At 45.1% G+C, this 27,272-nt stretch overlaps 1 protein-coding gene and 2 long non-coding RNA genes across 3 annotated transcripts in view; 1 reads left to right on the forward strand and 2 right to left on the reverse strand.

Annotated features, from left to right (window-relative positions):
• The window catches only part of LOC311431278, a 59,425-nt gene extending 36,244 nt beyond the window's left edge, over positions 1-23,181 (reverse strand). Inside the window, exons 1-2 of the long non-coding RNA XR_014689324.1 lie at positions 22,806-23,181; positions 22,234-22,364 (exon numbers count right to left, since the gene is read on the reverse strand). This is a non-coding gene — a long non-coding RNA (uncharacterized lncRNA). The remainder of the gene's footprint in view (positions 1-22,233; positions 22,365-22,805) is intronic.
• LOC311431281 lies at positions 12,671-22,163 on the reverse strand. Its single transcript, XR_014689328.1, has 2 exons — positions 22,036-22,163; positions 12,671-13,731 (listed from the first exon to the last, which is right to left on the reverse strand). It is a non-coding gene; the product is annotated as an uncharacterized lncRNA (long non-coding RNA).
• Positions 13,628-21,609, forward strand: STMND1 (stathmin domain containing 1). The gene is made up of 4 exons (XM_084508633.1): positions 13,628-13,761; positions 14,640-14,820; positions 16,960-17,114; positions 21,060-21,609. Exons 1-4 carry the CDS (start codon positions 13,678-13,680, stop codon positions 21,390-21,392), a joined length of 753 nt encoding a protein of 250 aa, XP_084364759.1. The 5' UTR covers positions 13,628-13,677; the 3' UTR covers positions 21,393-21,609.
• Positions 23,182-27,272: the final 4,091 nt, after the last annotated feature.

Genomic DNA, 27,272 nt, shown 5'->3' on the forward strand with positions numbered 1-27,272 from the left:
TTCTTCTTGGAAATTTCTTCTTGGAAATTGCAGGTGCAGCACCAGCAGGACTCTGCTGTTCTGCACTTCCACCAGGGCTTGTGGAAGGAAACACTATGACATGCAGCAGCTTCCCAGCGAGCCTGCGGCACCGCTGACATTACCTGCCTTTCCTTTCCCCCCAGGAACCAGCAGCCCACTTCCTCCTCCCTGCTCCCAAACTCCTCAAAGAGTTTTTTCAAACCACATCCTGGTACCGTAAAGCTTTAATTTAATAGACACAATATTACAAGGTGTTCCTGTAATCTGCTGGGACCTGTTGCCGCACAGTGATTTTGACAATATCAAAACACTAGGAACACTCAAGTCATTTAAATTAAAACCAGGCAGTCAAAGTGAAGATTTCGATCTGAAGTTTCAGCTCCAATTTTAATTTATATCTTCTGATCATTGAAATTCAGCTCAGGCTGATTTGAAAGCCACTGGGTGCTCACTTCTGTTCTGGGAGCGCTCCCACACCTGCCTGCAATTCCTCCCTACACCGAGACCGACCACTGCGTGGTTTCTTCCTCAAAACCCATGGTCACGAACTGCCTGCATGGGCCCACGGGAAGGGAATTTGGTCAGTTTGGTGCCAACGGTGCTTCTCCCACCCCCAAGTCACACTGCACTCCAGTCTGTGGTCTAGCTACATGGCTGCTTTCTGTATCGACTCCCATAGGGGTGGAGGAGTGAGCCTTCTGATAAGATTTGAACATCATCATCACCCCAATATGTCAGAGCACAGCTTCCCCTCAATTTAGTTTAGCTGTCTGAACAAGCACAAGCCTCACAGAACGTCCTCTGGTTGCTCTAGAGACAGCTCCACAACAGCAGCGTCCTACGAGAAATTCAAGGGCAGTGGAATAAAACAATACAAAAAAAAAAAAAAAAAAAAAAAAAAGAAAGAAACAAACTTTTAGTGACTTCCAAATTCCAACCCAACCTCCAAACTGAAGGTCACTTAGCTGAGCAAAAAGTCACTTGTTACCAGCCCTGCACGGAGAGAGAAAATAAATGCAGGTCCTCCAGAGAGAGCTGCTGACACCAAGCAGTTTCTGCCTCCTCTTCAGCCAGCACTGCTGTCCAGGCCCGGGCTCATCTTCCTGCTTTAGCTTAATTTTTCTCATTAAAACAGTGCTTTTTCATGGTCGCAGCCATGTCAAGCCAAGCTGCCCACGCCACCCCTCTGTAACCTGATCTAAAGGAGCTTGGGCCTGCTGCTCCCTGCAGGAGAGCCAGGAGCACTGGGGAGCCACCTTATGGCTGCGAGGCCACAGATTTCCGGCTACATTTCATGCTTCCACCACCGAAGCCGCAACCCCCATTTTGCCCAGCTTACTGCTTAAACACTTTGCAACGAACCCACCTCATCTCCTGCTTTCAAGGTCTTCCCAGGGAAGGTGCACTGAAAATCTGCCTGTGTACAGCTTGAAAATCCACAGTTTGATTCAACCTGTTTAAGAATACCCGTAACGAGTAATTTCCCAAACAATTTGTAATTTACACACACCTCCCAGCACAGGCACGTATCGAGCCTATTTTCAAACTCTCTGTAGCAGCAAGTTGTGTGACAAAAGACTGCTTGAGAACGAAGGGACAGAAACCAGGTTGTTCTGCAGAATGCAGAACAGGAACTGTCTTTTTCTTTTCCCAGCCACACCGCACAGCTTCTGGGACGGAATTAAAACAGACGTACCCGTGAATGTCAAACAAGGTGAACCATCATTGTTACTTCTGCCATGTGCATCACACGAGTGTCTCCTAACTAGAGGAAAACAACACTTCGAATATAGAAAAGAGTGACTCTTCTGCTCCAACTCTTTGTCTCCTGTCTTCAGGTCCTGTTTATGACAGCCTTACTATTTAAGACTGGTTAATAATTGGATTTCTCTGGACACCGTTCTCTGCAGTAGACTTCTTTCCCTTATCCTCTTACCAAAGCATTGCTGCTCTCTAGGTATTCCCAAAGCATCCACGTGCTTTCTGTCTGAGCAGCTAACAGCACTGTTTTCGGGGCAGGACAGCCAGACAGAACATCTCTCTCTTTCCCTCTATGAGGGCACATTACTTAGCAATATCTTTTGGCTGAAAACAGCAGCCATTCATGCAGACAATGATTTATCTAAGATTTGGCTAACAGCTTAGAAATGCTTCTTCCCTAAACAGCTCATGTCTGTACCATCTCAGCTCCTACCTGTTCAGCACAGGAACACCATAACACAAGGTCTTTGCAGGGACTGGGTGGGCTGCTGCTGGAGACAGAGCCAGAATCTTCTTGTTGGAAAAGACAGCCTCTCTTCCCAGAGGGAGGGCAGATCCTGGACAGCACATGGGAGCAGAGACTTCACACCCACACGTGCCCCATACACACAGCTCAGCTAGGAGATCAGGAGAGCACCCCCAGAAATACCGCTGACAACCCATGCAGTAATGAGTCACTTTTTCTAAAGTACAGTGATAGACTGCCAGCTTTTTTTTTTTTCTTGTCATCCTAAGCATTTGTGGATGAAGTCATTTTGAGTTGGGCAAGCAAAGTACACTTGCACATTTACTAATTACCCAGCTAATCTGTACCCTGTTCACAAACAAAAGCAGATCTCTGCCCACTGCAGGAATCTCTCTCATGTACTTCAAAATGAACACCCAGACAAAGACACAAGCTGCTATGTCAGGGCCACAAATACAACTCTATCACTTGAACAAGAGAAAGATCCCTTGGGGCCTGCCCCCAGCAAGGACACAGAGCTCCGGGCTGCATGGAGGAACTCCTTCAGCTTCCACAGTTTGTCCATGCAGAAGCTGGAACCTGACCAGGACAGGCTGATGCAACTGCCCAGTGCTCCCTGTTTAGCAAATGCTGACCAGGTAACAGAGATAACCTGCTAAACAGAATGAAAACCCTCTAAATGCCAAGTGTCCAGCCTGTATTACAACTCCTTCACCTATGGGCCCATGGCTGCATTTCTAGTGTAGCCTGGAGTGATGCTCAGCTGTTGGGCCTGTGCCCATATATTAGCCACGACAGGGTAAGATCCAGACATATTTACACTCACACTTGGTTTCCGTGGGCCGAAAACTGTTGTGCACAGGTGGGAGAAGCACCACACTCGTCCCAGTTTCAGGCCACACATCAGAGGACAGCCTAGAAACAGATCTACAAAGGCCAGAGGTATGGCATTCAATAAGATTTAGGTGTCACCAATGGCTTCATTTGGTCTGGGGTTCCTAAAACGCTGCAACACTCCTTGAAAATAGTGTAACCAGCAGTGCAGAAAGTGCTGAATAAGGCTTACAGCGTGACTGTAAAGGCAGAGGAGCTGCTAGGGGCAGGAGCAATGGGAGATGATGACACTCTACATGTGAAACACAGCAGCGTGAGTCAGGAAGGGAGCAGTGAAGATGTGCGAGATCGGGGAAATTCCTTCTCTAACAAAAGGAGAGAAAAGCAGCCCAGAGCTGTGTGAACCCTGCAAGAAACAAGTACGGAAAGGGGGGGGCTGGTTCCCTAGCCTCCTCCGTAACCCCTCATAATCCCTTAAACATCAGAGCCACTGAAGTAGTTAAGAAGACAAACCTGCTGCTAAGCATCATCTAGAAGTGTGCTGCAATCACTTCTTTTTACCTTTTTTTCCCCTTCTGCAATTAAGACCTTCATTCTGCGCTGTGCTAGGATCACTGCTTTCATTTTAGGCACGAGCAGCGCCGCGAGTGACTGGAGCAAGCAGCGCCTCTAAAGAGCACAGTGCCACAGACGGGCTCCTCGGGGGTCTGGAGGCACTGGGAAGGCACTGGGTCATCTCCCCATCCCACCGGCAGCACCAAGCATGCAGACACGGATAGGTTTTCCTCTGCGGGGTGTTAACCAGCACCCTCTTCTCCCCCCAGCCCCTGAGCAGGAATGAGGCAGCTGCCAGGCTCCTGTCAGCACGGATAGCTCGCCTGCCATCTCGTTTTCAAGAAGCAAACAAAATCCAACTCTGCCCTCCTCTGGGTAAAGCACGGGGTGTAGCGCAGGCTCATTAAATACCTCGCTGCAGATGGGATCCTTTGACACAGGAGCGCTCGCTAACTAATGACATTTCCTCACACCGTCACAGATCGCTTCCTCCGTAACCTGGAAGGGGCTGGCCGGGAGGGAAAGATTTGCCCCCAGCTTTTAGACAAGCAGCCTGTCTCTGCGTTATCAGCCTGCTCCAAAGCGTCAAGATAGTGATGGGAAGAGGGGGAGGAAGAAAAAACCCTCTACGGCTCTCCCACGCTAATTTTAAGACACAGGATGCTGGCTGGTAGGCTAGGCTTTGGTAGCAGGGGAGATTAACCAGGATCTGCAGCAGCACAGACAAGGACGTGCATGTGTTCTGCCACCTATAAATAGGATCTCTGCTGAACAAAAACACAACCCCAACAGCCAGCTGCTAACAGCCAGACCAGAGCCTGGGCAGCAAGTGAAGGGAACACTTGTTTGCTGAGCAGATCTGTGCAACCTACCCGTGCTTCAGCTGGCAAAAAACGACCTACAGATGAACGTCTGATGAGAGGTGTTAGTATTAGCGCTGCCTCTGAACAGGCAGGAGGGAGACACACTAAGCAAGAAAAAAAAAAAAAAAAAAACGCTTTGAAGTGGATGTTCAGAGGAGGGCTGTGAGCAGGGCTGTCCAAAAGTGAGCATTTCTCCCCCCTCTCAGTGGCCAAATGGCAGTTTCAGCAAGAACAACAAGCAAAGACACAAAAGCTACCTCCATGCAAGGGGCCAGCTTTGCCCTGGAGAAACGCAGGTTTGAGTCCTATCTCTGCCACAGACTTCCTACGTGATTAGCCGCCCAGCTCTGTGCTAGAGATGTAGCAGTTCCCTACCCACAGGGCTATTTCAGGGATGAACGTGTTGAAGATAGGACAAGCCAGACTATTTTCCTAGCCCCAGACTCTGTCCTTGCAGAGCAGACTTGAGTCACAGCAGAGGAGTGAAGATGGAAGCTGGCATTTTGCAAAATCAGAGGCTAAGCTTTGTTCTCTGGTGGTGTTGTGAAGAGATGCTGGGATCGTGCTGAAACGGAGTTAAATCCTCAAGAGGTAAAAGAAGAGGAGAAGCAGCAGACGCTTGCCAGACCTTCGCTTAAAAGCTCCAGCTAAGCCAGGTCTGACTGTTTTAAAGGGCCAGCCCCAAGGAAGGTGCACTGCAGACGCTCTACAATGAAAAAAATTGAACGCCCAGTCCAGCAGGCTAAGCAGGCTCACCCCTGCACGACGGGGCTGCCAGACACACTACACGATGGGGCCCCTCTGGCCCAAAACGCTGCCAAAACGTCTGCCAAGCCCACCCCGTGTTCCTGTGCCAGACTCAGCCCGACTAAAACAGGTGGTGGACACCTGCTGACGTGACCTTGGCTCTGCGGTTGAGCCACAGCTGCTCTTTGATCCAGTTTGCGTTGTCTGTGCCGTGGTACACGCAGCCCTGGCAGACCAGTTTGGTTTTGGGTGTTTGAAGCAACTACACAGAGATCCTACCTTGCATGGAGCAGCAGCTCTGACACCAGAATACCTGTGCAAATAAAAACAGAGCATGAATCTTCTCCTTTTTTAAAAAAAAATATGGTCAGTGACACCAAGAAAAGATCTCTAGAGCTCAGTAATTAAAGCCCTGGGACATTATCCGTTATCTACATTGGTATGGGCTTCATTAAACTGCTTCCCATCTCAGACCAGTCTTAAACAGCAACAGCCCCCCAGCTTCAGCAGCAAAACTCTCCTTTGTGCAAGCAAAACCAAAGTTAAGCTCAGAATTTGGAAACTGCAACAAAACAAACATTCATCAGTAACTCACCGAGAAACTCAACACACTCAGACAGGCACTGCTGAATTGAGCAATGGTGAATCCAAGCTCTGCTGGCTTTCCTTCTTCACCTTGCCTTCAAGGTGAAGGTGCTCTTATGTTCACATAAGAGAACAAGGAGCACCGAAAGCTGGAAATTCCTTTTGGAGGAAGCTAAATCTAAGTCACCATACCTGAGAAGAAGCACATAGGGCAGGGGGGGTGATGGCTGAGGGCCAGGGGACAGCTTAATCCTTCTGGCTGTGAGGCTCCCACCTGGGAACTGTTTTTGACATCTAAGGATATTTTGGTTTCTCGGAGCTGCAGAGGGCACGTCAAATACCCATCAGTTCTGGAACAGGCACAGCTTGAAGCACTTGGAGAAGCTGACATGATACCAATAAGCCCATACGTTTTTCTTTGATGGCCTCAATGGGAGTCGCTTGTAAACAACAGGAGGAATTATTGCGGATGTCTGAAGGCTCTGCATTTGCTTAATTTACACTAAAGAAAAACATTACTAGTACCATTATGCTGGTCGTATGTTAAACTACATACGGCTTTAAAGATCTTTGGTGACAGGTTCACAAACCAAGTCACAGTCCCAAATGGATTTCAGACCCATTTCCATCTTCCTTTACTCAGGTTCCAGAGCTCAAAACATGACCAAATGATTTTAAATGCATTTTCGTATTCATATTGCGATTGCAGCTGAAGGTGTCTGCCCACAACACACACAATGAGACATCATCTCCCCTCCCAGTACCAGCACTGTGCATCGTTACAAACGGAGCAGGACAAGTTATTAAAACATTCTTGCAAGCTTTCTAAAGGCATGCAGGTGGGATCCTCACAGGGCTTTAAACTGCATTGAAATCAGTCGCTTTCAATCACAATTTTATGTGAATATTTCAGTGTTCCTGAAGAAAAGTCATCAGAACAGAGTAACCTGCAATTCTGCTTTGCTGTTACAATAACTCCACCACTTCTGCTAAGCAGAAAAATGCAGACCCCGTGTGCACTTGCTGATTTAGACAGTCCTACATTTTGCACATATATTCTCTGATGACTGCCAAAATAGCATCCTTTAGTAGCTACCTCACCGAATGTTATATGTTACCAACCCCAGCGACAGCACACAATAACCTTTATGTTAAAACAGGTCTAGCCTGGGGCGGGGCAGAAATACACAAATGCACACCAGGAAAAAAGACAGCACAAAATAACCCCCAAAAACACCAACCACACCGCTTTGAAAAGCGAGCAATTAGGATACAAGAGGCAAGATTTTGACTGTGTTTGCATTTCGCTTTTTCCATTTACTGCAGTAAAAGGCTGTTCTGTCGCACTCACATGGCTCTTCACCAGTTATACTTGCAAAACCCAAAGTCATTTGCAGAGGGAAATCAGCAGAGCAGCTGTCAACAGAAGAGTAAATGTTATGGTCCTATTATCATCACCCAAGCAAAATGTTGACTTAGAAACTCTCACAACCTGGCAAGGCTCACCAAAGTCCCCACACACCCACAGCAGTGCTGCAAACTTTTATTGTAAGATTTCACATCAGAATTTCACCTCGGATCAACTGTTTGTGTCGGAAACACATGGGATTGATATTCTGCCCTCATGTGCAATGACAGGCCTCGTGCACACAGAGGACAGTACCTAGCCTGAGAATCGGCTAAATCTGCTAAGCATGTATGTGTTTTATTTATCTATTTTTGACTGTTCTGCAGCACAGCCTTGCTACTAGCTTCTTTCAAAAAAAAAAAAAAAAAAAAAGAAAAGGATGAAGCTGTGCCCATGCTCACCTGCTGGTATTGCTTTGTCATCTGACCCTGCCTCGGTAAATTAGGAAATTCATCTACGAAGTGAGCTGGGAAAGGGCATCACCCTGTGCTCTCCTGCGTAATGTCGCAGCACACCACTAAAAATAGCTGCTGCCTCCACTCCAGAGATGGAGGCTTCCCAGGAACAAGGCATTTCTACACTCAGCGTATACACGTGATATACAGCACTCTGGTGTATCACCGCTTGTCCATACGTAAAATGAACAGACTTGTAGTATTTTCCCAATCTAGAAGTTATCCCAGCCACGCAGACAGTATGCGTCTCGAAAACACTCTTCAGCCTCTTTTATTTTCCCCTCTTGAGCTGTTGTATTTAAGCTTTTTATTTATTTATTTATTTTAAATTCCTATCTCCACAACTGCTGAAGCAGCTCCACATTTCTGCTAGTTTTCTGCTCTGAAACATACAAGAGTGAAAAATGTTTTGGAAGAAATTTTGGAACATCTTTGGGTATTGTTGCTTCTTTTTTGTTTTAATTAAAAAAAAAAAAAAAAAAAAAAAAACAAACCTTTAAATAGAAGCAAGCAGGTTTCTGATCTCAGCTCTCACATGAATCTAGACCACTCCCCATTCAGACAGAGCAGTTGAATCTGAACAGCTTTTGCATAAGGACTCTGCATTAAAATATAGCAGAGGACTTCAGGAACTGAGCACAAACCAGAGTTAAATAAGAACTATTTAGCTAATTCTCTGACTACAGATCCATGAAGTTTGTTCCCACATACTCCTTTACACCACAAGAATGTCTAAAACTCATAGCAGGCCACCACTCGATTCATGCAGACTTGGGCAAACAAAGCAAGCCGTGGCCCACGTCCCGCAACGAACCAAGACAATAGATGAAACAGAAGCAGCCCTGGGCAAGGAGAGACCCAGCCTGAACGGCCTTGCTCTGAAGAAGGGAAGAGGGACAGAAGTGGAGGGACAACCCCGACAAAAGGGAAAGGGCCTGCTGAACGAGGCAGTGGAAGCAGCGACTGCAAAAGGTCAACACCCAAACACACGACCATGGCAGAAGGCAGGCTCAGTCAGTGCACCAAGCTGAAGTGGTGCCTCTGACCTGCTCCCAGCCCACCTGACACAGAGCCTGCCTGCCTTCCACCAGTATTTACTACAGGTGTTCAATGCAGATCAAAAAACATGTAATACTTATGCTGGGGATGAGAAAAAAAAAAAAAACACTATGCAAAAGCCTCCATGAACACTACCAAGAGGAACACAGCCGGGCATAACCTGCCCTCAGCTCTTCATTAGCCTTGTACCTGAGTCTTCTAGGAACAGCAACTGGCAGAAACTTTCTCTTACTAGACGGGAAGACACCCAGTTTTGTCCAAAACTCTCACTTCCTACTTATTATTCCCATTTTCTTGAACTATCACACCTTCATGAGAAAGTTGCAGCCCCAAAGAGAGACCTGGAGCAGGCCTCCTCCTAACGCGGGCTCACGGAGGGACGGGGAGCTGTTACAGCTGAGAGGCATGCAGTCAGCTGGGGAAGGCGAAACAATAACATATGCGAAGCAGCTTGAGACGTGAGGATGGGAACTATACAGAATTAGTTAACAGCATTTTTTATTTTTTTTTGAAACCCACACTCTCAGCATAACTTTCATTTAGTAAATCTGAATAAGAAATAGATTCAATAGCAACACAATCTGCATGTGAACAGCCTGTGAAGAGAGACTCAATTCCATGAATCGATAATTCCTTTCAGTTGTCTCCCTTCTGTTTACTACAGGGTGCTCGCCGACTATTAGCTTACTAATAGTTTATTAACATTGGACACCATCCCTGTTAAATCTCTCTCTGCATAAGACTGAGTGAACAAGGTGGGTATTTATTTGACTTCAAAGGGAATGGAGCATCTGAGGGAGTGTTTTCCAGACCGTGCTGGCCTTCATTAGCTCTGCTGTCGTAAGTTCAGAAAAACCTCCACAACAGCTAAATTTGAGACGTGAGATCCTTCATTTAATTTATCCCACCTTTTGTGAAACTTGGTTTTATATAATTTTGGTATCGCCTGCGGTATTGTAGTTAACATTAGCCTAATAGCTATGAAATATTTATTTCCATTAAAAGGCTGGCCTGTTGAATTGAGTATTGACGGAGCTGCCTGAAATCTCTCCTGTTTACAACATTTGCTCTAGCTGAAGTGATTTGGAAGAATTTGCTAATCAACTGTAACTACTTCCCACCCATAAAACTGATGGAAAGAGGGGAAAAAACAGCTAGTAGGATCCAAAGACAAACACTTTCACTTCTAACTCTGCAAAGAGAAATTCCGCTCTCTCCATATGGTTTTCTCTTGGCTCCTGACCATCTTTTCATTGGCTTCCAGCTGGCTGTCTCACTATCATCTAGCAGTATCACTAGCAAGACCCACTTGTTATGCCGAAGTCGGGCACGGGAAGAGGAGAGCTGCAGAGCAGCACGATTGGATGAAGGAAGCTTTACGAGGGGCGCAGCGAGCAAAAGCAACACATGGCAGGGTCGCTGCGCTCGCCTCGGCAGAGCTGGGTTCCTGAAGCTCTGCAGCAGGTCTGTGCCGGCGCTGTTCAGGAGTGGGAGTGAGGAACAGCTACTACAATTGAAGCTCTGGGGAAATTCGGCAGGCAGAAGTGTAATTACCTGAGTGGGAATTCTGGCAGAAAACCCAAACCTCTTTCTCTCCTTAAATAGAAACAAATGCTGTGCAGTCACCATGGAGAGATTACGCACGGCGTTTGGACCACATGCAGCACTGAAATACTGCACAGGCAGGAAAGCCAGCCACGGAGCTGGCTCCGTGATACACCACCAACAGGCGGCTCTCTGGTCTCCTTCCCCTTCCCAGTCTTCCAAATATTAAGCTTAATGCCAAAACTCAGGCTCCACACAGAAGCCCAGCTCAGCAAGGTGTTCAGCCCATCTGGGAGGTGCCCAGAGCCTCACCCTGCCACCGGGGTAAACTTTTACTGATGTCTTACTGAGAGCAGGTGACTTGTTTGGGCTGAAACTCCCCCATGACCACCACCATCTGTGTGTGTTTTTGGAAAGCTCTTGTGTCCCATTGCTCTAGGGCAAAATTCAGCAGGAGATCGGTGTTTGCCTCAAGTGCCTCCGCAGCACACGCTCTGTGGAGGCAACAGGGCCAGAATTTCTTGGCAGGTGTCAAACCCACGGCACAAACACAGGGAAAGCTCAGTACACACCTGGTACAGAAGTCCAGCACTTCACGCAGGGCTGCTCTTTGCCAGGCCTGTAGTTGGGCCCACCCGTAAGGTGGAAGCCCTGACAAGTTCATCTGCTTCCATCCAGGTAACATTTCAACTTGGGAACAGAAGACTACAGGGAAAGAAACATCACATACATGTAGTGCCTGGCTGTGAAAGCCCCCTTGGATTCAGCTAAGCCACCAGTCTTTGAAGCGCAGCAGCTCTCACGTGGTTTCCAGGGGCTTTGACTTCACTTGCAAAATTAGTTTTAGTCTGCATCTCTCTCCCAAACAACTACTTTTGTTCGCTTCCTCTGCAGCTGCCTAACTATTCCAGCCTATTTTTCAAAGAGAAATATCAACGCTACAAGCTCCTGGAAAACCCACCCTGTAGCTTGCTACTGTTTGAACACAAGAGGGATGTCGTCAGACTAAAGATTTCAGAAATTGGCCTCTCCCCCTTCAAATCTGCCAAGTTTTGTTTTCTTTTGTTAATAACTTGAGCCAGCCTTCAAGCGCTAGGAGAGTGCTCTCTATCCCAGCACATATCGGGCTGGTGATACCACCTGAGAATCCTCCACTTGCCGAGCCCAGCGGAAAGTTGCTCTGTATCGGGAATGCCATTACGCTGATAGGCCTTTTCTCACCTCTGCAGCAGCTCACTAATCTAAGAGCTGAGAGGGGAGCCAGCTGATAAGGCTGCAGACACCGAGAGGCCTTGCCTGTCATTCAGTTCTCCAAATTGTCCTGCAAGCCACCGAACAGTTTTGGATTTAAGATCCGAAAACAGCTCTGCTCATTCTAAAATATACATACATTTCAGCTTCCTCCGTGTAACACAAGCAGTTATGGAAACAGCTGTTTCTGATTTCATAGTGATTTTTCCCAACATGCACATCCGTGTGACTGGCTTTTGGCTTTCATTCTCACAAGGCAAGGCACAGAGACCTGCACTTTTTCCCTTCCCACCACTACTAGCTTTTTCACAGCTCCTCTCTCTCCGATTACAGTGTTGCGCTTCACATACGCTATATCCCATGGGTTTTATTGAAGGAAAATATCCTACATTTGTACGTATTGGGAACCAACACATGTCCTGGTGCATTGCTAGTACTAAAACACGCCTATTCTTCATTTTACAGATTGATGAAAAGCTACTAAAATGAGGAAGACTTTCCATAATTCTCAGCCAGCACCAGCATGAGAGCAGCCTGCCCGTGAAAGCTTGTAGCTCCCATTGCTCAAAAACAATGGTCACCGTGTCAATTTAATCACATGCACAACATAATCGAGGATCAGGCTCTAAGTGTACAAACTGTGAGAACTAAGAAGGTCTTTTTCGTTCCATAAATATGGATATGTGCATTTCTCATGCTACTTGTTAGATCCTGTATATTTCTGAAAAAGGAAGACAAGCGATCGATGTACCAATAATTAATTTGTAAAATATGAATCAAAGCTTACCGGGTTTCTGATTATGCTACAACCTATGATTTCACATTCGATCAATTTCCTAACTTTAGAAACTGAATTTCAGTTTCAGTACTTTATTACTTTATGTTTGAAGGAACAAACAAAAGTCACCTTTCAGCAGTGACTAAAATTTTGCTATCGTTTACTTATAAACTAGTTTTAGAACTGCACTATCACTGCAAGTGTTTAATCAGGAATTCAAGCAAGAAACTCAGCCTGTGCCTCACATCCTGGCATGCACCAAGTAACAAGCACATTTCAGCATTACCACACACGACCTGCAAATGTGTAAGAGGGGAGGAACGACAGAACAGAAACAGCAACAAAGCAGTGCACCAAAAGGTTGATATGAATTCTGTGCGAGTTCAAGGGGGACATAACGATCAGGTCCCAGCTGGTTATTTGTGGACAGTGGGTATGGGGGAAAACAATCAACAACATTTTTGCACAGTTCGAAAAAAAGGCATGCTGAGGTGGGGAAGATCACTTCAGGCTCACTGCCACGCAAATGAGTTTGTGTGGATTTCCAGCCAGACCAGCTGACTGGTTTGGGTTGCAGACAAGAGGAACTATAACCATTGATGATCTCAGCCAAAGTAACCTGAGACATGACTGGTTATGATCTTCAACTGACAGCACTCCATTAACATTTCTCTGCTATCTTTTATAAAACTTCTTGGAAGCAAATCCCCAATCCCCCATCTCCTACAAACATCTACCTCAAAGGACGTGGACAGAAGCAAGTGGTAATGGTTCTGTACAATGATTTTGGAGGACATTTAAAACATTTTCCCTAACCACAGCCAGTCCTTGCCTCCTGACTACATCTACTTTCATTTAAAGGTTGCCTTGCTGTTTGGAAGTGCAGATTCAGTGCTTGTCTTTTCCAATTTCTAATGGTAATGAAGAATGCTTAAGAAATCCAGTCAGAGACCAATATGTGTACTTATTTTACCTGACAGTATCCTGTTCCTCAAAAGAAAAAAAAGCTGGAGACACTCAAATACCTTCAGCTGAGTGCCCCCAGGAGGTTCCCTACCCCTCCCAGTGACCTGCAGTGATTTGCTGCTTTCAGCCCCCCATCCCCAGCTGGCACAGACGAAACACTCTCCCTCTCAACTTCAGATGAGGGTGCTTGGACAGAGATGGTGACGTCTGTATGCTAGGACACAAGGAGAAAGCCTTCTGTGGTGCTATTTATTATAGCAACAGGCCCTGGCAACAGTTGGACTCCATGGTGATAATGAATAACCAAGCTCCTAAGGAAGAGATGAGGGCATTTCCACTCCCTGGACCTGCAGCAAGGAGAGGCAGATGGTCACAGCTTCGCCATGGGCTGCAGTACTTCTCACAGGGTCGCTGGAGCACAGCTGCCTTCCAAGGAGCTAGAGAAGAAACAAGAAGCCAAAAGCCAGGTAGTGATTTCTTCTAGGCTCTCTATAAAGTATGTTACTAGATGTCTTAGTGTGTGAGCGTGTAAGGATGTGTGTATCCAGAGACATGTTTTTGCTGATGTAACCGTAGCTCAGATGCTTTCAGGGAGCTCTTTAAGAGAAGAGTTATCACTTGGCTTAATCCAACTCCTACGCTACAGGGGAAGCAGACCCACCATTTGGTCACATGCATGACCTGATCTTGTAGCACTGGAAAAGCTGCCCTTCACAGTCTGTGTCACTTATCTTGTGAGAGAGGCGATTAGAGGCACTTATCTCCCACACCAGTGTGGGATTACAACACTTGACCAAGGTGGATTTTGCCTTAAAATGTTGTCATGAGGCAGGGGACTTGTGTATATGCAAATACCCCACTGTACACGTGCACGACCACCTTGTGAGGTTTGCACAGTTGAGTTGGATCAAGTGGAAACGTGCCGAGAAGAGACAAAAGCACATCTGGGCTCTACTCCTGCATTCTTTGCAGGTTCAAAGCTCTTGTTCAGAAGGTATATAGGGTAAGACCTTACCACGTGCTAATTTAAAACTCTCGGAGTTTAAATTCCTACCCACTGACCCAGATAGAGATGGCACTTAGAAGTACTGAAACAATGCTCCAGTATAATTATGGACACATTCAGGCTTAAGGTCGGTGCTTCCTTTCCAAAATGCTATTAGAGGCCCTTCATCACCATGAACATCAACCTGTGACAAAACACGGATAAATACCAGGATCCACTATCTTCCACTCCGCTTCGAACCTGTGGAATCTCTGGGACTATTTTAGACTTTTTGCCTTCTCCTGAAATGTTTATGAATCCTCAAGGACTTCTCTCATTTCTTTCTTCTTTTTCTCATAGGCTACAAGTGGCAGCATTGCTAGAACAGGGGCAGCCACCTCATGGGATGGGGCAGCTTGGCCAGCAAGCCCTTCAGAGAGTGGAAGCAACGTTGAAGGCAAGGCCAGGGAAGGAGACTCCCCCGAGGAATTTGCAGAAAGATTTACACCTTCTCAAAACAGAAGCAACGCGCAAAGCAGAGGTAAATAGTAACTGAAGGTCACAGCAGCTCCACAGAGACCCAGGAATGAATCACCACGAGAGCCTATTGCTACAGCCAGCTTCAACCCACGGTAACGCTCACCCTGCGACACCGCAAGGGTCGAGCTCCTAGCTCTACTTTAAAGCCTTGCAATAGCAGTGGAAAGTATTTCCTAACCACCGATTGTGCTCTGCAGCGTGACTCAGCCCTCACTACCAGCACAGGCGGCAGGGTATACACTTTTCTTGGCAGACTCTTGGAGCAGACCAAGAGAAACTTGCTCAGCCTTGTCCCCAGAGGTCGCCCTGGCTAACAGGGATTAGGGCGCACCAGGAGCACGCACTGCCCACGCTAGTGCTCTTGGTCTGCTGCTATCATGTGGAGGGGTTTTGTTTGTTTCAGACAACAGAATAGTGAATGCAATTCTCCTGACTAGCATCAGATGTAGACAGTAAGTATTTACACATCACTCCTTAAGTTTACAACCAAAAGTTTCAGGGCAAGTTATTATACAGAAATAATAATAAAAATCCGAGAAGTTGTCACGGTAATAATCAGAGATCTGCCAAGAACTCTTCTAAATTTCTTAAGAACAAGGGCACATTTAAACCCAAACTCTTCTTTAACCTTAGGATACTGATGTAGTGAGAGATACTAATGGAAAAGCAACATTGTCTTTGGTGACTATAAAGTCCCCAATTTCGTGGTTTAACTCTGTTTTTCAAGTGCTACGACCAGCTTACGTTTCAAACACTAAGTCAAATATCTAAAGTGGCTGTTTGCTCTTTATAATAAAGAAGGGTTGCAATAAAATATCCCAAATTGAACAAAAAAGGAATAATTGCTGGTGTTTGCTATTCATTCGGAGGACTTAACTCCCAGTGCCACAGAAGGACGTGATGAAAGGATTTCATTTCAGATTGAACAAAATGATTTGCTTGCTCTTAAAGCATTTCATTTACAGTTCCTTTTCTTCCTCCTTGCTAAAAGACAACTTCACAGGAGGCTCCTAAACAAAGTTTTTGAAATCATGCTTAAGGCTTCTGCTTCAAGACAAGAAACCCAAGATATATCAACTTCATTTTTTTTTTCTGAGTGCATGCATTAGTGAAACCAATACAATTTCACACCACTTGCCAATGCTGCCCACTCGTCGTGATTTTTTATTGTTTTTTTGCCAAGGTATGTTTTGGTGTACACTGGCTTCTGGCATCTACATGTGCTGACTGACAGCTGAGCCCCAGCACTTTTCGGTTATTTTAGGAGAGGTACAGAGTCAACTTATACAAGGTGGTAGACGTTCTGCATTTTTGTTTGACTACCAGATATAAAAGAGCCAATGTTGCCATACCCACTCTGCTTATAAAGAGTGGCAGATGTCAGATAGCTGACTTTGATGAACTCCAAGTATTCTTCATACAAAAGCTCTGTTTTCTGCCAGAAGAGGTTGGGCAGATGGTGTAACTGTCAGCTGAGGGTTGAAAGACCTGATGTGTCTTGGCAGTAAGTTATTCGTTGTTTAATCATATCTAATACGGGGAAACTGAACAGCCACTCAGAAGGGTTATCAAAATAACTTGGGTTTTATTCTTAATTGCTGGTTATAAATAGGTAATTGTTGTATTGCTGCATTTAAGTATGATCATACACAGTCCTTTTGTGACATAAATCATAGACAATGAAAGCATGTGAAAGTTAGCATTTAACAGAAGAGCACGGTGATCCTTACAAGATGGCCTGTGAACAGGCTTGTATTATCAGTCTCACATTGTCTTTCTCTAATCAGCTCACCGAACATTAGAGAACTTGAATTGCAAAGAGCTCTCCATGGCCCCTGTTTGGGAACAGGCTTAGAAATTACCTTGGCAAGCCGTCGGCACATGCTTCCATACTTGCCTGCATACGGCCCTCCAGGTGTAATTGGCCACAGTGGGAAGCTGAACTCCATTTTTCCAACCACTAAAAAGCTTACTGCTATGTTTAAGCTGTGCAGAGAGCCTCAAGCAGGCCTTCTCCACTGATGTTCTCAGTGTGCAACCTCTTCAATTGAACCTCTGGCATTGGAAATGGCATTCAAACAAATCTTTGTGATCTAAGTGCTCTACATGTAATAAATTCTAGTGTTTTCACCTCTTGAAGATGCACTGCTCACCAGTGAGTTCATCAGTCAATCACAGCCCTTGCAAGAAACAGAGAGACAAAAATCATCAGACATTCTTGAGGAGCTGAGGATGCAGGGGATAATCAGGAGCCAAAGCACTACTGCCAGGACCGAAGAGGTGCATGAAAACAAGGTAAGCATCATGGTGTAACACAGGACCTCTGCCACAGAGCTCTGACCCTTCTGTGAGCTCCCTGAGATTCACTTTCTGCACATGCAAAGCATCCAGGCATACCTCCTCTAAGATTTCATTGGCAAGTTGTTTAACAACAGAGAACTGTATTACGGGGATGTTAATACAGCAGAAGTTGGCAGCAGTTTTCTTTTAGCTGTTTACAGCTTCCAGGCTTGTTTCAAATGGGTACAGAGGAGACTGTGACAGTATTAAAGGACTCCCTGGGAAATTACAAGCCATAAACTTGTTTCTCAAGCCTGCAAAACCAGAAGAAATATCACTTCCAGGACTTACAATTACACTTCAGTGAAGAACTTGGAAATCCTAAATATTCACATTTCTGAGAAATTTACATTTGATCTCAGACTGAGAAACCACTAAAAAAAAAAAAAAGTTTTGTAACCATTTTATAGAAAAAGTATTTGATTAAGAAACTATTCTGAGTATTAACCTAAGACTTATTTTTGCTTCTGAATTCAAGCTTATTTTTTTTTTGTCAAGCATTGTGTTAAAGGTCAGTTGCTTCTTACACATCTCTAACCTTGGCCACTTATATTAAGGTAAGATGGAAGCCTTCATAAAAAGGACTAAACAAGCAAATGCCACCTTGCTGTTTGGCCACTGGTGCTGCACAACACACCTCCTATTGCCATCACTTTGGAGAATGGGGCTGGAGGATATCTGAGTACAGCTTCTCCTTAGCCTTATTTCCCCACAGATTTTTCAAGTGCCTGAAGGGATTATCCCCTCTGCGGCTAGATTTAGGTAACATACTGCAGGCAGGTTTTTGTATTTTTCCCCTTCTGAGACAGGAGAGTGTCTGTTCTTTTTTCCTCCTGTATTAAAAAGGTGTCTAGTATTAAATTACACAATTTTATTGACAGAAGCTCAGTCTGAGCTATTTTTCCTTAGAGAGTTTCTATATCCTTCCTCTCAGCAGAAGGAGGGTTGTGTTTTTTTTTCTCTTTAATATTAAAAAAAAATAATCAATACAGCTTTAAAAAAAAATGAGCCTTGTACTTTTTCACTAACAAAGCCAACTTTTCCAAGCAATATTTTACATTCAGGCTGGGCCCACTGCTGGGCAGCCTACAAGTGAAAACATAAATCTGTCACTAGGTGCTAACTGTTAGCTCTCCCCTAGTAGCAATAGAAAATTTGGCCTGTGCTGCCTCCTGTAAGAATAATTTATTACATTAGAACTAAAAATCCAGCAGATTACCTCTGAATAGAGGGGCTAAATGTACTGAATATAGACACAGTAGAAAAGAGTTATACCCTAACACATCCCAAATTACAACACGCAGCTAGGAATTTTGAGCATTAACACGTGGGTAAAGTGACACCTGAAATTTTAAAATTGACCGTGTATAAGCATGAATGGCTTTGTGCTGAATTTCAGTCCAGCACCAGCTTCAACGAAATAAAGCGCTCAGACTTCACCACGCTACAAAAGACTAGTGCAACCAGGTTTGAGCTTGTTTTTACAGTAACATTGGAGACTGAGATACCCTTGCAAGCGTTTTCCCTTCCTGTTTTCAGTTCTATTCCATACAAGTATCTGCATCCCTTAAGCCATGGCAGCATTACCCATCTTCCCAGGATTTCCTAGTGCTGCCAAAACTGTGAAACAGCTTTTCGGCCTTCAGCCCTTTGACTGTCCTTCACTTCATTCTGAACAAAGGGACTCTGAGCAGAATAGGTTAAGATGCCTGTTTCTACACCTTACTGCTCTAAAGGACCAGAACTTTTGAGAGCAACATTTTATCAGTCTAGTCTAACAGAGCCAGGAAGAGCTGCACACATCACAGGATAAACTAGCCTCTACAATTTTAACAGTAGCTCTTACTTAAAACTCCAGTAGAGACAGATTTCAACCTAAAATATAGATGGCTAGGTTTCTTTGACTTATTATGTTTTGTCCTTTTTATTTTTATTATTATTTTTCAAAGTAACTGCTATTTTTATTCCAGTGCTTCAAAAAGATTTTAGCTGATGTCAGATGTGACAGCTTCATCCTCACCCCTGATGAGTTTACATTAAGCTTTAAATAAACATTGGACACAGAATTCATTAGTGTACCAGTGGTTATGGCATATAATCTATCAGGTACCCTTTTTGCAAGTCTACCTATGTGTATAAGCTAGAGGGTAACCAAAAGAACCCCAAGCTAGTTTCAAATTGAGCAGTTTACAGGAATTTGGTCCACTTACCATGAGTTAGCATTTACAAAAGATGTGCAAAGGTTATTTTAGCTTTTCCATTGCAGTCAGCTTTCTATGTGGCTTCCTTGATCTCCCACAACTATTTAGCTCAAAGTTATTTGCTCACCTTATACAGACACGGAACAACCCAGAAAGCAACCTGTTTGCTAAATACCCTGTTTAGTTTGGACATATAAGGAAGAATTCTCAATTTATTTCTTCCTGTACAGTCCACTTTTTATCTTGGGTAAGGAAATGACAAGCTGAGTATTCAATACCTTCCCATTTTAGGCTTTCATTAGAGTACCCTTTGTCACTAGAAAAGAGGTGTGTTGTTTGTTTGTTGTTTTTTTCCCCCCCAAAGGGGAAGAAAAAAAGAAGTCTTTTGTTTCGTTTTTATGATGATTGAACATTACTTTGTTCAGATTTTTTTGGCGTGTCATCTGCATCCAAAATGTCTCCTTTGTATATCAGGTTTCTTCCTACTGATTCATGCCGTGCCTTCATCTAACTAACTGAGTCATCCTCTACACTATTTGCAGCACTTAACACTTCTGGCAGTGAGGCCTGACTTCTAGGGTTATTTATGGCAGCAGAAGTCTGGGGAGCAGATAACTCAGGAGACTTATAAACAGGACAGTGAGTATTTCACCATAGGTCCTTGGTTTGAGTTCAACACTACTAAAACTGCTTATCATACAGACAGCAGTAGACTTCAGCCTCCTGGCTGCTCAAATAATCACCACACCTTTCTAGGAGTAAGCGCTGCCCTCAGCAGCAGAGATCTAGGATTGAGCTGCTCATTTGCATGCAGTAGAGGCCAGCAGTATCATGATTATGAAGCTCTAACAAAACCATTCTTAAATCTCTTCGGCAGTAGTAGTAAAGTAACTTCCCTAAACAGCCATGGCCTCATGACCAAATTCCCACACCTGGTGGGCATACAGCAACATTGCAAGCCTCAGACCCATCACTCACTAGATAATGGGAATTCTCACTGCAAACACTCACTCATGAGTGAACACTGAGGATATTAGCACATTATTCCCAGGCTTCTTTTGGTATCAGAGTACATCACCTCTATGCAGGGGAAAAGAAAGCAGAAGTTAAGCAGCAAAGCATCACTCCAACATGAAAATCCACTCTGCTGAAAGCTTTTAATGTCTCTACAGAGAGATGCCCTGGAAGAGACACTGAAGAAGCCACCACCTAGGCTGGAAAAAATTTGTTTTGAAAACAAGCAGATGATTTTACAGAGAAGGACATGAAGATTTCTGCTGAACAGAAAATAACAGGTCATCTGATTCTGCTACGTGTCCTCCAGCATTTGCTTCACCACCTAAAATCCTCTGCTTTTTATAAACTGACCTAATGCAGACAGTTTATGTGCAAGGTACTACCAAAATTTGACCAGTGGATCCTGTATTAATCTAATAGGTGTCAAAAGGCCATATTGATAGTTTACTTTTTCTGAAAGCTCAAAGATTATCCTAAAACTATGCATAAAGAGAAGCCTCTGGAGCATTTTTTCCTGTAATAAAAAGATGCATCTTCTATGGACACCAGAATGAATTGGCTAAGTTCACTGCTAACTGAAAAAAAAAACAACAACAAAACACCTCCTGCATGTGCTTCATACATCTTCTATGTACTTCCATCCCTCTTTATAAAGCAATTGGTTTTTTCTGTTTTGTTTTAGATTAGGGAAGAGGAACTGAGCAATACAGTGCACCACATTGCATTTTTTCCAGCAACTGCCCACCAAACTACAGGTGAACAGACTGAGAAGGACTGCACAAGTTGTGGAAGTCAAGGAAGGACAGACACCCCCCAGCCCTCACCTTCAGATGAGGAGCTCGGTGCACTGATAAATGAAATAACTGCAGAAGAAACCACAAATGATTACACCGAGGGCTCTACTATCGAGTCTGATATAACTTACAACTGCATCAGTGAAACAATCTGGATCTACACCACCTTGGAAAAAAGGGAACCTCTCTGTTCCCTGCAACTGCCTTTTTCTGGAGCATAAGTAAAACAATTTATCTCGAGGGGACAGCTGAGCCCTGCTACCACCTATTTCACCTGGGGAAATTGAATCTAATTTTAAGTTCTTACACACTAATTTAAAGAAAAAACAAATAAGCAAAGCGAGGAAGAGATAGATTAGTGACCCGCCTGTCTGCTCTTTATGTATCTAAGTTTGAGCACATACACATTACCATGGTTCTATTAAATTTACTTTATTAAGTTTAGCTCACTTCTTGGATGACCACACAGAAAGATCCCCTTTTCCTAGGCAGCAGAGAACAGGAGGTTGGAAATGCATTGTAATCACTCAGAAAGGCAGAAAAGCAGACGAGTGAACAGCTGCAAGGATTTGGGGTAGAAGAACATGGTGGGATCCTAAGCATAGGAAAAAGGAGTTTTAACTCACTGTGCAGGGCAACTGGCAGAGAGGTGAGAGCTTCAGATAGCAAGGCAACAACAAGCCACAGGAATGTCTGTGCTTACAAGGAAACGACATAACAAGTACTAGAAATACAATGGAGAAAACAACTAATTGGTTGAGATATATAATGTACACACAAGATATCACTATATATAGGAAGGAGATACTTGTTTCCATAACAGAGCAACACAGCTGGTCAGTCTTTTGAATGCCCCATGCCTACCTCCAACATGCACACAACATATACTGCAGCCAGCTCTTCCAAAAGCTGGAAGTAAAACAACGGTGGCATTTATGCTCTGCTTGTTACCAGCCCTACCATCTCCTTCTGGTTTGTCTCTGAATACGCCCAGTCCTCACTTCCATTTGTGCCCCAGGCTGTATCCACTTCCCTCACGCATTAATCCCACACCACACTCACCTCTGCTCCGAAGCTGGCTTTTTTATTTCTTTACCTCCAGCTACAGGTACCACTTCTTCCTTTCCACCTTCCAAGCCACGAAGTTCAGCTGCATTACAGGACCACTCTTCTCTTAAATCACAGGCCAGGTACTGTGGAACAGGAAAAGGTAGCCTTTAATATTTACATTCTCATAGTAGTTCTCCCTGTCACTCTCAAGAAGAAAGAGGTTTTTCTGTTTCCTTTTCTCTTATTAGACTTGTGCTAAATCACTATGGGGAGGAGCAAGAGCTCAGCTCTTAACCAGCTGGGATCCCACCTAAGAAGCTGACTGAGTAAACCCATCAGAAGCAGACCAGTACTACAGTCTACCTCCGGGTCTGGCCAATCTGGTTGTTTTTATGGGGGGGGGGAGTGAGACCTTAACAAATAAAAATTAACCTGAAAATTACCCTGTGCTGCCTGGAAAGCACAGTAGAAATACAGAGGAAAAAGACAAATTTACAAAACAGAAAAACTTTGCTCACCTGACTTGAAATTATCTAACAATCTGATAGATGTGAGAAGTAAGAGATCTAAGGATATATTCTTACCACACGGTTAACCCAGGCTGTTTGCTGATTTTTGTCTTAGGTACTTTAAGCTAAGGCTACCTGGCCAGGCTTGGAATAAAAACTTATTTGCCTATGTGCGTATATTACCCATCCAGACTGTTCTACCAAGCTAACTTACCTCCTTTTGCAGTGAATGTAAAGACCAAGTTACTGAATTACTAATGGTCACCCAAAGCCTTCCCACAGCTTCATAAGGACAGACTATTGTCTGTCCCCAGCCAGTGCCATTTTTTCCACTATTTCCCAGTGGGGATTTAGCTCCCTGCAGCACAGAGTCCTAGAAGGCCTTGTGGTACAGAGAGATGCACAGCAGTAGGCAGCCTGGTATATGCTTTGTCAAGGGGTGGTTGTGTTGTCTGGCTCACCCTGCTAGACCAACACGAGTAACATCCTGAGTCTTTTATAAGATGAAAGACAATGAAGAAATGGTCGGGGGAGGAAGCTTCAACACGTAGTGAAACCCCTCTGAGTGCAGGGCTCTGCGGGGAGCATATACTAAGCCCTGCACAGCCTGGCAGCTCCTCTGCTGCTCCAGGTCTCCCTGAGGTAGCTACAGCTGATCTGCATGTCACAGGGATAAGCTACCCACATCTAATGCATGCGGTGAAGGCTTTGGTGTCCTGAGACCAACATGACATAAGAGTAACTATGGGGGGGCAAGAAAGGGGAACCAAAATGGGTGAGCGTGTCCACCCAATGCAAGACACCTGCTGCCCCGGCCTCCCCCTGTGCCAGGCATTTTCTCCAGGGTTGTACTGGACTTCCAGCAGGGAAGGCAGCCGGCCGGTAGGGTAGCACAGGCTGCCATGTGGACAGGTTGGGCCCTTTTGCCTTGTCTCAGCTCTTGTGGGCCAACCAAGCCGTGTGTGCAGGTCGGTGGCTCCATGCACTGCCTCAGCAGGGACTAAAATTTGTATCACAGAATCACTGAATATCCAGAGTTGGATGGGACCCGCAGGCACCATCGAGTCCAACTCCTGGCTCCACACAGGACTACCTAAAAATCAAGCCATATGTCTGACAGAACCGTCCAAACACTTCTTCAACTCCAGCTGACTCAGTGACTGGGGACAGTGCCTGACCACCCTCTGGGTGCAGACCCTTTCCCTAACCCCCAGCCTGACCCTCCCCTGTCCCAGCTCCATGCCGTCCCCTCGGGTCCTGTCGCTGTCCCCAGAGAGCAGAGCTCGGCGCCTGCCCCTCCGCTCCCCTCCTGAGGCAGCCGCAGGCCGCCATGAGGGCTGGGCGCTGGCCCCTCCTGGCTGAGGCGCCGCCATTTCAGCGCCCTCCTCCGTCCCCAGCAGGTGTCACCCTGCCCCGCGCCACGGCCATGGCCGGCGGCTGCAGCCTGCCGAGCAAAGGGGCTAAGCAGGTGCCTGGGCATGGCCAGCGGAGAGATCGTGTGTTTATTTATGTATTTGTGCGTTTGTTTTTCCCCCAAGAGTTTCTGAACAGGAAAGGGAAAACGCACCGCATGCACGGTATTGAGATGAACGGCCCTTTCAGTCACAGTTTCCTAAGAGACTTAGCTAAAAGATGTGGATTCCTTCACACAGTCACAAGGGAGAATGAGAATGTCATGAAGAGAAATTAAAGAGAAATAAAATGATGAGCATATTATCTGTTAGCTTTTTCTCTTCTCCACACGAAGCCACACTAGCCATCTCCCTAACAGCCAGGTTTGCTCTGACAGGGGTTTGCATCTGTCTGAGGGAAAGGCAATAACGTGTTTGTGTTCATGTGAATGCACACGGTCAGATCCTTTGGAGACTGACACCTGTGTTTGTCTTGCAAGTTCATTCCTGGACAGGCAAGAGTGCTGCTGTAGTTTTCTTTGATGTGGTCAGAGCTGCTCCCTCCATGGCTGTGTTTCTTCTCCCCTAGCATAGGATTTTGTACCTTTCTCTCGCCTTCCTCATCTGTTCCTCGGGCGCTGTTCCTCTCTCTGACCCAGTTCTCCTTCCCTCCAGCACACAGCGTCACAACTCTTTACCTTGTCCCTGCTGCACTGCAATTCTCTGTATGCTGGAGGAGGATGTTATGTTTAAAACACTGATGCTTTCTGCTGGACCACCAAAATTCTCCCATTTCAAGGTGATGTGCCAACATCTGGGGCAAACAGCTTTCTCACAAAAGGGAAGGCACAGCCGACCACTACACCCTGTGACTCCAGGGAGAAAGGAAATACACACCTGGACCAAGAGGGGCAATCTGAAATAACCCCCTCGTGATCAGGAGACAGAAGGAGCTGGCAGGAACTGAGATGCCTCCAATTTTGCAGCGTTTGAACTCGACATCCAAACTGTAGCATCTTGCATAAGCCTCTGTTTTGTAAACAGCCTGTGGTGCTCGGCCAGCAAGCCGCAGCAGCGCTCAGAAGCTGTCTCTCGTGAAGCTGCACTGCTTCCTGATTTGCTCCATGCACACTTCTAATGCCACCTGGAATGATGAAACTAAAGTCAATCCTTAAAGTTTCATACAGGCTTTGCTGCCTCTTCAAATGTACCTAACACCAAGCCAAATTATTACATGGTGGGGGTAAAATTGTGCTACAAAAAGCGATGCTTTGGCATGAATTCAGACATCTTCATGCCAGGAAGGGCCATTATATAATGTCATCTGACCTCCTATATATACAGAACATTGCATTTAATTACTCAGTGTAGTACTAAGGGTACAGAGGGATCTAAATGAAAAATCTGAATCAGGGCCCTTCAACCTCTCTTCCTTTTTCTACGTTTATTTGACATTTCAAAACAACTTGGCTGCTTTTCAAGTGCTGTCAGAAGTGCTGTTTCCCTTTGAGGAGCCAGTAAGTTCTAATTTCAGGCAGCTCGTGAAGAGAAACCATCATTTCTCTTCCCAGCACAGGCCCAGCAACTACTGAGAAGAGACGTTAGCGATTGCATAAGCAGCTACTGAAGAAATCCCAACCGGCAGAAGACTCCCAGGTCTTCATGCACAAGGGGAAGTCTGGGGGCAGAGGGCATAGGGAGAGGGCAGGATTCATGAGGAGGGAGGGCTGGATGCTGGCATGTTTTAGGACATAGAAGCCTCTGCTGCGCAACCCCTCCCAGAATAGGAATAACAAAAATATTTCCCTCCTTCTCCTTTTGAAAAAAAATCAAAGCATCTGATAAAACAAAGACACAACTTTTACAAAGTAAAAACGGTAACAATTGCACGCAGCAGGGACTCAGTTTAGCTCAGAGAATTCCCTCTCTTTCCCTGTTGTCTTGCAGATTAGGAAGGCACAGGATAAAGAGATCTTGTCAGGGATATTAATGGAGCTCTCCTGCCGAGATAGCGTACATAAGCTCCGGTCCCAGCCTCCCTGTTGCCATGAAGCAGCCAGCTCCGGAGATGTGTTTCCAAACAAGTTGATAGAGGCTATCTCTGGGAGGGTGAGGACAGAGCAGGGTACGAATGTCCTACCCGGCTGCGTGACCCACGAGTGCCCTCACTCACGGCTACCCCATTAACGCTTCTGCCTGGGATTTTATTTTGTGGAGTGATTTGTTCTGAAATAAAGACCTGACGGATATACAAGCAGCAGAATGGGCTTCCTCTCTACAAGCACTTTCCCACTCCACTTTGTTTTCTCTTGTTTCTTCAGGGTTTTGTCTTTAACGGGCCATTTCTTATTCTCAGTACTTGACATCTCTGGCAGGTGCTAGGTCCATTCTTCCTCTCTGGCAGTTTTAGGGCAAGAATTGCTTTTGTTTTGGAGGAGAGGAAAGTGAGAGAAAGAAAACGAGGAAGATAAACAAATAAATTCAGAAAGAGTTTTACAAAGACAGCATAGAGAAAAATTTCTCCATTCCAGGTGAGAGTATTTAGTGTGTTGTGGCAACATGTAGTGCCTGGCTATTATAGTATGCTGATATGACTGCTTCCTTTGTTTTGATCCTATTTATATTTTGGAAGATAGTAAGGCCAGCTAGTGATACAGAAGTTGATTATTATTAGCAATAACATCTCTAAGAGCTACTTAGACTACAGTTATACTTAAAAATCAAATGTATAGATCCAGCTGTAGAATTGCAAAATGTAGAAAGTAATATAAGACACTAAAAATTTCCTTCTGATGTACTCTAGCGTGGTTGTGAGAGCCATCTCCTTTCCTATCACACTCCCTGGATGCCTAGGGATAGAAACATGAACTATCACAGTAGGAGTTACAGAGCCAAAGCTCTCAGGCTAGGTCTGCAAGGGATCAAAATGCAGTTACACAGCATTACACTGTGGCTTCATCTACGCTTTGGGAAAACAACTATGCCTGGGCCAAATGGAAAGGAACACCAGCAACCATCTTATTAAATTCTCTCTTCACCAAAACACGTGTGCATCTGTATATGGGAGTGGTGCTTCACCCAAAATATCTTCTGAATTGTGATTGGGAGCTGCCTGGGAAGCAATAGTTGGCCAAAGTGAAAACTAACAGAG

The sequence above is a fragment of the Aythya ferina genome (assembly GCF_964211825.1).
Source record: "Aythya ferina genome assembly, chromosome: 2".
NCBI classification, from domain to species: Eukaryota; Metazoa; Chordata; class Aves; order Anseriformes; family Anatidae; genus Aythya; species Aythya ferina.